We start from the raw sequence: 14,005 nt of genomic DNA, 5'->3' as shown, positions 1-14,005 counted from the left end.
AACAGGTAATTTTTAAGTGTCTTTAGCAAGACTCTTACTGAATCTCATTGATACAAATTCTCCCTGTGACATGCCCAATGACTCTCCTCCCTGCTGACATTAGCATGAAAGGTTATGGACCAAGGGAAATAATCTGTTTAGGACCTACATCTTGTAAGATATCCTTATAGAGCCCTTGCCAGTGTGGCTCATTGGTTGGGCATCGTCCTGCCTGTTTAATTCTGGATCGGGCAAATGTCCGGTTTGTGGGCTCCATCCCTGGTAGGTGGCGTACAGGAGGCAGGCGATCGGTGTTTCTCTCTCTCCCCCTTCCTCTCTCTAAAAATCAATTAAAAGATCTTTAAAAATATATATCCTTATAGATTCAACTCAAAGCAATGACTTCATAGGATAATCCAAAATACCACATTTAAGGAAACTAAGCCACAAGACTGTTACATTATGGTTTAATCTAATTGCACAAAATTTTGAAATTACAGTTCCTCTGGATTTCTAAGAGGAAGGTTATGCATGCCTCCATATTCAAGTCTGCACTATTACATTTGAACCATGTAGTGAATTTTACATTATAATGGATCAATTTAGAATTCCCATGCAACACCTCAAATTATATAAAATGGAAGCAATTTTTAAAGCTTTGTGGAAAGGTCTCATGCTAATGTTAAAAGCCTTTTTATGGGCAACTTTGGGCTTTAATGTACTAGGATGCTAACCTTTAAAATGTTTGTCACTGAGTATCATGGACTTTGAACTGGCTTCTACTCCTAAAAATAAATGTTAAGAACTAACAGTCACTGAGGTGACAACCAAAAATTCCCTTCACTTCAAAAGCCTCAATTTTGTTTCTTGTAAGATTTGTGTAACCAACTGCTTTCCATAGGACAAGAACTATGGTAATAGTGGGTTTGACTATTACAGTTATGCTATTTTATTAATTCAAAAGCACTTTACAAGAAAATATAAGTATGGCTTCCAATAGGAATGTTATACCTGAACTTGATACCAAGCTCACATATTTTACTTTTGCAAGGAAAAACAGGCTTTCAGGTTAAACAACAATTTGTAACCAAAACTTTAATCCCAAGGATTCTCACAAAACATATTACAAATGACAGCATGAAAAGAATGTTTGCACAGTAACTCAAAAGTTCAGCTCTACAATGTACCCTTAAACTGGCAGGACACTGGTATCTTGAATAGTCTCAAATTTCCAAGTGAAGAATGTTACAAAGAGCTATGTATACAGCAATCACATAAGAAATTTATGACCTAAAGCAAAGAAAGGTAAACTAACTTTCTTGAAACTTCTTGGATTCTACACTAACTGGACAACCTCTGCCCAGTAATAAAGACTAGTTGAATTTTTTTTTTAAAACCTCAAATCTAGTTTAAGGGTGCAGCTTTAATTTTTACCTGCTGGCTTATGTTCACAGCAGCTTTTGAAAACTGCTTTTTCAACTACAGCTGCATATTCTATTCCAGCTATGGAAAGTCTTAAGTTCAATTTTTGCCAGTTGTTTCCATAATATTCAACATCACACTTTAGCTGGGCAGAAGTTAAGGGGTTTATTATCAGTCTGCAAGAACTGAAGTTCAAAGCAAATTCAATTTTGCTTAAGGGAACATTGTAAAGTAACAATTCTTGGTATTACAGGACTCATATGATCCATTTCAAACCATAGAGAATCACATCTTTATGTGTCACTGTTCCAAGACAAATATGAACAGCTAAAACATCTTAAAAATGCACCAAGCTTATGAAGTCTCAAACAAAACTTGAATTTTCTGTACATACTCCTGTCAAATGAAGTTATTTCCTGTACACCACTCCTCTTGCAACCTGGTCTTCTATTTCCTTTCATTTGACCTAGATCGGCTGAAAAAAAAAAGAAAAACAAGTTCCATCTGTAACTTGGTGACAATGACAAAATAACAAGATTTGTATTGTAGAAAGTTATAAAAATCCTATCAAAATGGCTTAAGGAGACTCATTTCTGTTTTTAGTGCATTCATCGTTAAAGATCTTACCTACGAGATCTAGAGAAGGATCGGGACGGCTTATGATTTCTCTCCCGAGACAGTGATCTCTCTCTTCTCCTATCTCTAGAAAGGGACCTAAAATCAGAGGGAAAAGAAAAATAGGACCACTCATGATTACACACATATATTCCCAAATAGTCTTTGAAAACTAAGAGCTGGTTCATTCTTACAACTTAATACTGGTTCTATGTAACACTTCATTCATTACTAATGCCAACCAAGGTCTATTAACCATTATCCAAGTCATTTGGAAAACAGCTTTCGAATAGCAACCAACACTGCCATTTTTGAGAAATGTGGCCAGAAGAGTCATTTACCTGCTCCGGCTGCGGGAGAAGCTTCTCCGTCTTGGAGATCTAAAAGCAGAAACAGGAAAGTTAGGCTAACTGTCAATTATTATTTATGGCGTGAGGCATTTCCCAACTTTTCAATCTCACTGTTGGGCCCAGTGAATGTGCCGAAGAACTGGCACCCATCGTCAAAAAAAAAAAAAAGAAAAGAAAAAAAAGGCACAGAAGGATTAAGGAACCAAAAGCTCAAGTGAAAAGCAGGTATTCCAACCATGGACTCACTTTAACAAAGAATGCTTCACAGCAGATCTGTCCAATGCAAAACTTCATGTCAAACTAACTTCACTACCCAAACACCACACCAAAATGTAGTCCCAACAAGTAGTTCCAAAAACAGTACCATAAACCAGTATTTGGAACCCATGCAAACCTAGAAGTCCATGACAAGACTTAGGTACCAGGTGGATAGTGTAATTTTGTGAAAACGCGCTAGGTGTAAATATTGACGCCATAAGTGCTACATTAGAACTGCAATTGTGATCCGTCACATTTAAGAGTGTGTTTTAGACTTATCAAAATTACCTTAGCTTGGCCCGCTTTCACCCCCAAAATTTTAAAATTTTGAAAACTGTTAGTAAAACCATTTAAAGGTGATAGGAGTCAACAAATTTTTGCTAGAAAGGAAAGCTGAATCTGTTAGTTATTAAAATTTTTAGTTTGGCATCTCACACATGCAAATAAGTTTCACTTGAAGGTCTAGTTACATTATGAGTTCCCTATCACCCTTAAAAGTTTTATTCAAGCAATATATATGTACATTACCATTCAATTATGCACAGCCAGCCTTTGATCCAGAAAAAGAATTACTTTAAGCCGCTTACTCCTTATTTTAACCAGCAGTAAACTGTATAAGCAGGAAAAACTTACTAGTTTTGGGTTTCAACAAGCTAGAAATGGTGAGGTGAGGCTGCCGGACTGACGGCCAGGAAGAATTTGCTGAAAAGGTTTTGCCAGATGTTGCGTTGGATTTAGTTGGTTGGCGAAGGGGGTGTTGTGGATTTTTCCTGCTTTTTTGTTAGCCGAAGGCTGCTGCTGTAGTTGTTGTGAAGACATTTGGTAAATAAACAGCTGAGCTGATTGGCCAGGAATGTGTGGGCGGTCGAGGTGGCTGCTGCCGATTTGGTTAAGGTTGGAGAGAAGGCTGAGAGAAAACAGCATGCTCGGGAACCAAAGGGCGGTGCAACCTGACGACTGGCCATGCCTGGGTCATGTGAAACGACACCAGCCAAGCTGAATGGGGCGCGCTGGTCACATGACGCTGAAAGGGCTAGTTGACTGGCTAATGCAGACTCAGAGGGTGGTGAGAAGAGACATGATGGTGACTCTGTAACGGGGTTCATTTTTATTAATAGATGGACCAAAAAGCACAAAAAAAAAATGAAAAACAAGCCATCAGTACAACCATCTATTAGCTAACAAATACTCTTTATTATGATGGGCAACAGTGTGTTGTTTTTCAAAATAGCAAAAGGGGCAAGATTTTGAACTCCTATCTCCTAGGACTTCACTCACCTGTAAGAGGTAAATTCAGTCCTACAGAAACTATTTTGGAGATTTGAGGAGATGTGGAGTTAGCATCCAGACAACACTGCCTGGTCCAAGAATGATGCCATTTTCAATTATAAAAAAACTGATTTCTCTCCTACTTGGGTTTGAAGAATAGATGACTGGGATTACTTTTTTAGCCCCCTTTATTGGTCAGTGACTTAAGTTAGTTTCAGAAAGATTTCTATTTTACCAGTTTAACATTAAAACAGCTGCCTGATTGATAAATATTACAATCGTGCTACTAGTAGAAAACACATTTTTCTTTGTGAAGAGCTAGAGTTGAATGTAATGTTTGTCATTATGGAGTCAAGAAATGGAAAAAGGCCTAAATTGAAGTATAAGGGAAGACTTGGAAAGATGCAACTAGAAGATGAACTAGAAGATAGATCCAAGATAGAAGTTACTGACTACCAACATGAACCTAAAGACAAAAGCCAACACTCAGCACAACTCACATACCCCAAACTACACCCAGCAAATGTTTCATAAAAACCTCCGATTCTTCACAGTAAGTTTAAAACCCACCAACAAACTTGTAGAGAAATACCTGCTCCTATTAGCTACTCCATTATACCAATACCTCTAAACACGCTATCTCTCAAGTACCTGCGACGAGGTGGAGGACTCCTCCTCCGATAATCATCTCGAGGGCGACGACCCCAAGAGGGAGGTGGGCCACGATTTCTACTTCTCTTTTCACCATTCGAAAGTTCCACTCTTACCCGGCAGCCACATAGTGTTCTAGGAAAGAAAAGTCATTATTAAATTTTAAGCAGCCAAAATGACTTTCTAAGAGATGTGTATTAAAGCAAAAAGCACTTGTAGTTAGCTTCTTAGCAAACACATTTAATGCCTGCAGAAATCTTAAAACCAAAAACAAGTTTTAGTTTTTTCCCCCTAAAATATATCTTTATTGATTTCAGAGATAAGGGAGATGGGGGGATATCAATAATGAGAGTCATTGATCGGCTGCCTCCTGCACGCCCCAGACTGGGGATAGAGCCCACAACCCAGGAATGTGCCCTGACAGGGAATCGAACCTCCATCTCCTGGATGCTAGGTCGTTGCTCAACTGCTGAGCCACACCCGGCCACGCCCTGTATTTTTTTCTTAAAGGAAACCAACTTCCTTACATTTTATTGCTTTTAGAGTCAGTCTAACAATTGGGATCAATGTTAATTTGTTAACAATTTTAAGTATGAAAAAACCCTAGAATCCTCCTCAAAGAACTAGTTCTTCTGTACATCCTGTTTTGACTTCTTACTTTGTGGTCCCAGCACTTGTTTACTCATCTTACATCATATTTGCTGGTGTCTCCACTCCACCCGTCCATATAAACAACAATAAATAGGACAGAAGACTTTTGGCCGTTTTATTTTACATCACCCCTCCCCATCAATTATCACACAATAGTTGACCAAAAAAATTGCAACCACCATTAAGTTTAGATAAGCCACAGTGACTGGGAGGAGGTGGGGCCCGGGGAATGTTTCTGCAACCTGCTTGGATAAAAAAAAGCTTTTTTTTTTTTACAGCCAATCCTCAGACCATTTAATTTTTTCCTTAGTTTCATGAAATTCAATGGTTTCAAATGCCAAATAGAATGGGGGAGGGCAACAACCTGTTCACTAATAATATTAGACTTGAGTATTATCAGCCACCCAATAGGACACTTATTACTAAGGGAAATTGCTATACAAGCGATACTTCTTAAAAGAGGCACTTCAAAGACATAAAAGATAATGGTGCAAGAAACCCCCCCCCACAGGTAACCAGCATCCAAGTACAATTATCAATTCACAGCAACTCTTACTTAAAAAAATATGATTCCACAACTGTTTCAGAAACAATTCAAAGGTGACAACACAGTTGACACTGGAGAATTTAGACTAAAATATTTTCACTTTTTTTTGGATAGTTATCCTCCCACTAAGAATTGGCCATTAAACCTAATTATTTTCTTCAGTGGCCAACCAAGTAAAAAGAAACTTCCCGAATCTCCACTCAAGCTGGTCCTTTTTTGATTGCAAAAAAGGTTTATGTAAATTTACAATAACATCAATTTCAGATAACCAAGAAGCCACTCAGAACCACGTATTCTAGAGATTTTAAATATTAGAAATTCAAGCAACATTATCTGCTGTTAGTATAAAGCAATGATTAAATTACCTCCCATCTAGCTCTCGGACAGCATCGGCTGCATCTCGGGGATCTTCAAACTCAACGAAAGCAAAGCCGGGAGGGTTTCTAGCAACCCACACACTTCGGAGTGGTCCATAATAGCCAAAAGCTCGTTCCAATTCAGTCTTGTTACCGTTGTTTCCAAGATTACCTACATAAACCTTACAGTCCAATGGACAGGAATCACGATGCATTTCTGTTAAAAAAATATATACATTGAAGATTTAACCAAGTAATCTACACAGTGAAAAACAGATCCTTAGGAAAGACTGCCAAAATACTAAAAACCAAACAAGTAAAATCACCATCCCCCAAACACCCATTTCTACCTAATTGTTACTGATAACTGTGAGGAAGGCAGCATAAATTGTGTTAAAAAAACAAACCTCCTTGCAAAATAATAAATACTGAAGGAGCATCCACTACAACATGGGCACTGAGTTAGGGGCTTTACCTATTATTTCAATTACTCTTGAAAATAAAGCACTTAGACAAGGAAGGTAACCTGGCTCAGAAGCAAAGCCTGAGGCTCAAAAACCAAATGAAACAATGCAGAAGATATAAGGTTAAAGCTAAACACTAGAAAAGTGATAAAAATGTGCCTTTTAAGCCAAAACTTAACCAGCTTCATTCCTCACAAGTGCTACATTTTTTAAACGTACCTCATATCAGCACAATTCTTAACACAAAGCTATTAACCCACATGTCTATCAACAGACAAATAAGCTAAATGCATTATCCACACAATGAATTATTCAGGAAAAGAAGTATTGATAAATGCTACAGACGTTGATGAAAACATGCTAAGTTACAGAAAGCAGACACATAAGTGCAGGTATTACGATTCCATCTATTATGAAATGTCCAAAACAGGTAAATCCAGAGACAGACTAGTGGTTACATTTGTTATGCAGAAATAAATTGCACTTCAAGGATTTGTATTTAACTCCTTAAAGTCGCCTAGGCAACGATCCCAATCACCTTGCAGGCCAGTTTCAAATGCTTGAAAGAGCGGCCTCTTCAATAACGCAGTTCAAGGGCCATCCACAAACACCACTTTCTTCTCCCTTGCAGCTTATTTAATTAAAAAGTCCCGACACATCCTATTTGCGTGACCCCACCCTGTCCCCAGGAGTTAAGAGCAAACCACTGCTGGAGATTTTTTAAAAACTTCATGTGACCAGTTTCAGGCCTACGGATTAGCGGGACGCAGCTACAGTAACAATACTGCCCACGGATCGGTTGAGAAAAAAAAAAAAAAAAAAAAAGGTTGGTTCAAGGTGTAAAAAGTGAAGTTAAAATGACATGAAAATAAGTGTGAATATAAAAGATCACTTAATGTGGATCGGAAAGTCCAGTCTTGACTAGTGACTTGAGAAAAAAAAACCTGGAAGCTTCTGAAGAAAACGTGGGGCGGAAAAAAAAAAAAGGCGCCATAAATTGAAAGGCCGCGCGGCCTGGAGTAAAATACGGTTACCGGCTCCCCCTCTGCCTCAATTCTCGGGTAATCCCACACCCCGGTTCATCCTCTAGCAAAGGTTTATAAACACCTTCACTTCACTGCCAGGACAGGGCCTAGGGTGGGCCTGAGGCCCCCGCCACCGCCCGTGCTGAACGTCACAAAATGGCGGCGGCGTCCCTTTGTCTCAATCTGGCGCCGCCATTGGGCCTGGCCCCACCTCAGCATTTTTAAGTTTCATTTCCCACTTCACTCCCTCGGTCCTGGTCTCTTACCGAGATCTTGAGTTAGAACTGCAGCGGCTTAAGTCCACACACCCTCGGACGGTGCTTCAGCTCCCCTCCGTCCGGCTCCCACAAGTCCTCTCACCTCCCCGGCGTCCACGAAATGGCGGACCACCGCCTTCTCCTTGCCCTTATTTATAAGGCATGCCGGAATCACATGATTGGACGAGCTGGTCCAATGAGAGGCCGCGAATGCCGTGACGTGGCAGCTACAAAAGTAGGGAGACCCGCGGTTGCTGGGAGCGCGCTTCGCCCCCGGGGCTGTGCCGACGGGCGGCCGCGCTCTCGTGGCCCCAGCCCCTGCGCTCCCCGGGGTTTTCTCCCCCCGTTTCGGATCGCCGGGTTATTTTCAGTGTCCCCCTCGCTCACCTCCAAATTGGCTGACGCTGTGAACACTCCTGCGGCCACGCCCAAAAGCTGGCAGAGCCGTTGGCTCCTTACAAGATTTAACTAGCAGATGAATTCGTTACTTGATCCCCGCCAGCGGGCTGGCTGGAACTGAGACCATCGCGTTTACAAATGTGCTTCGAAGTCGCTCCCAAGGTCGCTGAGCTGTTTGTGACCCAGCTGCCACCAGATTGTGCCCGCCCAGCCCTACACTTAGGGACAAGCCCCATCCTGGAAGGTGGGCCGGGGCCTGGCCGGTTTCCCGCCTCTCACCCGAGCCGCAGGGTCTGGCGGCGACGGGCGGCCGCGTCCTCAGCCTGGGCCCTGCCGAAGTTTAAGAGAAACGCCCAAGGCAAAGGAGACCGGGCCGGCCATCTGGAAACCTTACCCTTTAGCGAATAACAATAAAAGGAAGTTCCTGAAGAAGACTGAATTAAATTCTAAGCCCCAAACAAACGCCGGGAAGGGCCCCTCTGCTCTTCCTCGGGGGAAAGGGGGTGGGGGTGGGGCCGTGGGCCGCTCGCACCTTCCTGTTTGCCACCCACCCCCGAGGAAGAGGGGGCGCCGGGTCGTGAACTGTTGGGACAGAAATACCCAAGCTCTCCCTCTCCGGGGTTCAGTGAGCTCAGCTAGGCAGTTTGCGGGGTGCCCTCAAACTTTCTCCCCGACCTTCCCGCAGTGGAGCCTGGCCTAGTATTGCTAAGATGCAGTTAAATATGCTCTCGGGGAAAAAAAAAAGAACCTGGATTTTCTCATTAACTGAAAGATATGCTAATTATTTTCTTGGCTCAGCTCTTCCTGATGTTTTCGTGTAAAGCCTTGTCTTTTCTTGTGGCTGGAAAAGGTTTTTTCACAGTGGGGAGGGGGGACAAGCGGAGATTTCATCAACCGGAGCCGGAGTTTTCTCCCTTGTCAGTGGGAATGGAGATTTCATCAACCCGAGCCGGAGTTTTCTCCCTTGTCAGTGGGAATGGAGATTTCATCAACCCGAGCGGGAGTTTTCTCCCTTGTCAGTGGGAACGGCGCCCTGCGGGGGAGCAGGGGATGGGAACTCAGTGGTTGGCCGCCCCGTGCAGGCCTTGCCCGGAGCGTTTACCAGGTGAGGAGGGGCTCCAGCCAACCCCACTCTCGCTTCTTTTCTTTCATTCTCTCAATGTTTCTCTCTTCTGGCTCACTTGTTTGCCTTCACTTGCTCCTCTCCTCTGGGGAAGCTTTTCTCTTTATAATTTTTTCTTCTGCCAAAGCAAAGTAAGAGGGTCCTGGATTTGGACCACAGCCCCACTGCTTCGTCCTGCTAAAGTGTCTGGAAAAGAACCCCTTAACCCATCTCAGGATTAGTTTCCTCTGGGTAAAATGGGATAATAGCAGCCTGGCCCTGGCCCCTGTGGCTCATTTGGTTAGAGCATCATCCAGGTGCACCAAGAGGCGGTGTTACCAGGGAGATGCCGAGAAGACCTCAGTTCTTGTCTTATTGGGGGAAATATTTCAATCAAGAGACAAAATGTAGAAAAGAAAGCAAGAATTTATTGACTGCATTCAAAATATACTTAAGACAGTGAAACAAGGAAGGGCATAGGAGAAGCAACAGGAAGCCTAGGCTGGGCTGCTTTGGCTCACGGGGAAAGGGGGCCTTGGAGACAGGTGTCCCGTGTCCTTGTCGTTGTGTGCCCCCCCCCTTTGCAAGCCTAGTGGGGTCCCCTCAAAGGGAGAAGGGGCAAGGAGATGGTGCTGGCTTGCTGGGGGAGGGGGGGTGATGTTCATTTTCAGGAGTTTTAAAGGCTGGGCCTTTAGGGGAGGTCCTAGGGGCAGATCAATAGAACAGTCATCAGTTTTATGCTAATACACCAAAATGAGGTTTATTCTTAATTTATCTGTCCTTGGGTGTGGTTGGCAAATGGCACTAATTGGATTTCTGTTATCTGTCTCCAAGGATAGAGTAATTTAAGCTAGCTACCTTCTGGCTGGGGAGGAGAAATGCAAACCATTTACTCTCAAGTGTCCTCGGTTTAGGGAAGATAGGATTTACTAGGCGGCTGCAAACTGCTGTTTAACAATCAGTCTTAGTTTCCCAATTCCACTTGTCCTGGAACTTTTGTAGATTTTACTATGCTCTAACAGTGCTGGGTTGATTCCAGGTCAGGGCACATACCCAGGTTGTGATTTGGGTCCCTGGTTGGGTGTGTGTGGGAGGCAACCGATAGATGTTTCTCTCTCACATCATTGTTCCTCTCTCCCTTCCACTTTGAATAAACATAAAATTTAAAAAAATCAATGGAAAAAAGTCGTCCGGTGAGGATTAACAAAACAAAGACACACACAAAAAAGCTCTTTTTTAAAAATCATTATCTTTATTGTTGAGAAAACACTGACTCCTTTTAAATGTTCCTTTCACGTCTCAGTATGCTCCTCCTTCCCACCGTTTTTCCTGTTTTTGTCTGTGTAATGCTCGTCTAGCGTGCACCTTTCGATGGAGCGCTCTTAATTACTGGATTCGTGAGTACATTTTCAACCTTCTCTGGCTATCCACACACACTTTCCATCTTCTGGTAACTGCAGCCAAGTGAATTATCCATTTAAATTCTGGAATATTTTAATGTTCCTTTGATTTTATTTGACCAGCAACCTCTCTTGTCTAGACCCTAGAGCCACATAATGCTTCAAGAGGACCTACCAGAATTTCTTAGTGGGGACAGGGAATGGAGATCATATATTGCAGTGAACATCTCTTGATTTTCTTTCGGGAACTACCAGTTCTTAGCCCCCACTCCCACCACCAGTAAAAAAGATGTGGAATTCTATCAGAACAGTTCCTAGTCCCGGCATTGCTGCTAGGCCAGCCCGAGAGAGGTGTGCTCATTTCCTCTGACTGGTGGGGTCCTGAGCCAGGGCGGCTGTCCTCTTTCCAGAAGGGAGGAAGCAGCCTGCATTAGACCCAACCTAAAGGCAGGGAGAGCCGAGAGATGGTAATAAGGAACCCTGGACCTCTTGCTATAGAAGCCCTGAACCCGCGTCCACTTTTGGAATCCCAGTTATTTGAACATGCAAGTTCTCTACCTCTTCCCCCAACTTGCCTAGGCCATGCTGAGTTGATTTTTTCTCCCTGTTGCTTGCATGCAGAAAGATTCCAAATATAGAGATTACTCTAACACACTTCTCACTACACATGAGAACCATGACACTAAGTAATCTTCCAATTCTAAAAAATTCACCCATTACCAATAAACTGTTTTTAATTTAAGGGGGAAAAGTTACTGATGGCCAGGCATAATACCTATGTATAAGAATTAATACTTTATAAACACTGTGGTTGACTTCAAGGAAAATCTAATAAGAGCATAGACCATACCAATAGTTCACTAGCTGCTTGGTTCAATGTCCTGGCAGGAAGCAGATAGCACAGACAATAGTTATTTACAGAGGTATGGGCAAGGTTAAGGAAACCCACAGGGGAAGGCAGGGCTCCCAGAGGCAGCTTAGGCCCAATGGGGCAAGAATGAGCAGGGTTACCAGAACCAGGCAAGTGTTGTAGGTATGAAGAGAGGCCACTATGGCCTTGATTAGAGGAACTGCAGCAGCCCAGTTGTGGGGGTTTGGTTTTTTTCTTGGACGGTAGCAGGGTCAGAGGTGGAAGAACTGGACTACATTCTCTTCCCATAATCTCATATTTTTTTCCCTCCAAATATGTTTTTATTGATTTCAGAGAGAGGAAGGGAGAGGGAGAGAAAAAAATAGAAACATCAAGGCGTGGGGGATCGAGCCCAAAATGGGGGCATGTGCCCTGACTGGGGAATTAAACCAGTGACCTCTTGGTGCATGGGATGATGCTCATCCAACGGAGCCACACCAGCCAGGGCAGGCAGTCCCATCTTTTATTGGTACCTTCTATAGTCCAAAGCCATCTGGCAACCTGAGGGCAAGAGAGCTGGCTGATGCAACCCTTGAAGTCAGCCTCCCAGGCACAGAACAGAGACGACAAGTGGTGGTGGGGAGGGGTTTTCTAGTGTCATGCTGTTTAATACAGCAGCCATTAGGCACATGTGGCTATTTAAGTCTGAACTGAGATGTGTTGTAAATGTAACATACTGGATTTCAAACAGTATTTAAAAAAAAAAAGTAAAATATCTCATCATAAATTTTTATATTGATTGCATGTTGAGATAATATTTTGATGTATTGTGTTAAAACTGTATTATTAAAATTAACTTCATCTATTTCTTTTTTTTTTTTAATCCTCACCCAAGGATATTTTTTCCATTGCTTTTCAGAGAGAGTGGAAGAGAGAGACAGAGAAAAACATTGATGTGAGAGAGACACATCGATTGGTTACCTCCCACATGTGCCCTGACCTGAGCTGGGGATCGAGCCTGCAAATGAGGTATGTGCCCTTGGCTGGAATTGAATCCTGGACTCTTCAGTGTGCCCGCCGACGCTATAACCACTGAGCCAAACCAGCTAGGGCTCACCTATTTCTTTATACTTTTTAACTGTGGCTATTAGAACACTTAAAATTATATGTATGGCTCACATTATAGTTCTATTGGGCAATGTTGATCTACCAGGACAAAAGGAAAATAACCACACACAATTACAACAAATAATCATTTAAAAATTCATTTTAGCCCTGGCTGGTGTGGCTCCAAAGGGTCTCGGGTTCAATTCCTGGTCAGGGCACATGCCCAGGTTTCAGGTTCAATGCCAGGTCCCGGCATGTGCAAGAGGCAACCAATCAATCAATGTTTCTTGATATTTCTGTCTCCCTCTTTTTCCCTCCCTACCTCTCTTCCTCTAAGATCAATAAAAAATTTTTAAAAAAACTCATTTTAACCCTAGAGTTTCGCTAATATACTGAATCTAAAAAACAAAACAAAATAAAAACAGACTCACAGAAACAGGGATGGTTACCAGAAGGGAGGGGTTGTGGGGGGATGGGTGAAAAGGCGAAGGGAAATATAGTCAATAATATTGTGGTAAGTTTGCATGGTGACAGATGATTACTAGAATTTGTGGGGCGATCACATCGTAAGGTATAAAAATGTTGAATCACTATATTGTATACTTGAAACTAATATAACTAATATAATATTGTATACAACCTATACTTAAATAAACTTTAAAATATCAGCACATGCCCAGCCGGGCGTGGCTCAGTGGTTAAGCGTCGACCTAGGATCCAGGCGATTGGGGTTCGATTCCCGGTCAGGGCACATGCCCGGGTTGTGGGCTCGATCAATGACTCTCTCCTCATTGATGTTTCTGTCTCTCTCTCTCCCTCTCCTTTCCTCTCTCTGAAATCAATAAGGATATATTTTTTTTAAAAATTAAAAAATATCAGCACAACTTTAAAAAATAAATTCTGCAAATCAACAAACGACGTGCTGGCGAGGGTGTGGAAAAAGGGGAACCCTAGTACACTGCTGGTGGGAATGCAGACTGGGGCAGCCACTGTGGAAAACTGCCTGGAGTTTCCTCAAACAATTAAAAATGGAGCTGCCGTTTGACCCAGTGATTCCACTCCTAGGAATGTATCCTAAGAATCCTGAAACATTCACCAGAAAGGATATATGTACCCCGATGTTCATAGCAGCACAGTTTACAATAGCTAAGATCTGGAAACAGCCCAAGTGCCCATCAGGAGATGAGTGGATTAAAAAGCTGTGGGACATTCACACCATGGAATACTACGCAGCTGTAAAGAAGAAGAATCTCGTACCCTTTGGGACAGTATGGATGGTCCTGGAGAATATTATGTTAAGTGA

The 14,005-nt window shown here is 42.5% G+C and overlaps 1 protein-coding gene across 1 annotated transcript; it reads right to left on the bottom strand.

The window, feature by feature from the left end:
- Window positions 1–904: 904 nt before the first annotated feature.
- SRSF3 (serine and arginine rich splicing factor 3) lies at window positions 905–7,963 on the bottom strand. The gene is made up of 6 exons (XM_016223750.2): window positions 7,854–7,963; window positions 6,108–6,315; window positions 4,545–4,679; window positions 2,358–2,396; window positions 2,029–2,115; window positions 905–1,876 (listed from the first exon to the last, which is right to left on the bottom strand). The coding sequence occupies exons 2-6, from the start codon at window positions 6,311–6,313 to the stop codon at window positions 1,849–1,851; spliced, it is 495 nt and encodes a 164-aa protein (XP_016079236.1). The 5' UTR covers window positions 6,314–6,315; window positions 7,854–7,963; the 3' UTR covers window positions 905–1,848.
- Window positions 7,964–14,005: the final 6,042 nt, after the last annotated feature.

Source organism: Miniopterus natalensis, chromosome 5 (genome assembly GCF_054644295.1).
Source record: "Miniopterus natalensis isolate mMinNat1 chromosome 5, mMinNat1.hap1, whole genome shotgun sequence".
NCBI lineage: Eukaryota > Metazoa > Chordata > Mammalia > Chiroptera > Miniopteridae > Miniopterus > Miniopterus natalensis.
The sequence above is the reverse complement of the archived record's forward strand: the minus strand, read 5'-3'. Positions and strand labels throughout refer to the sequence as shown.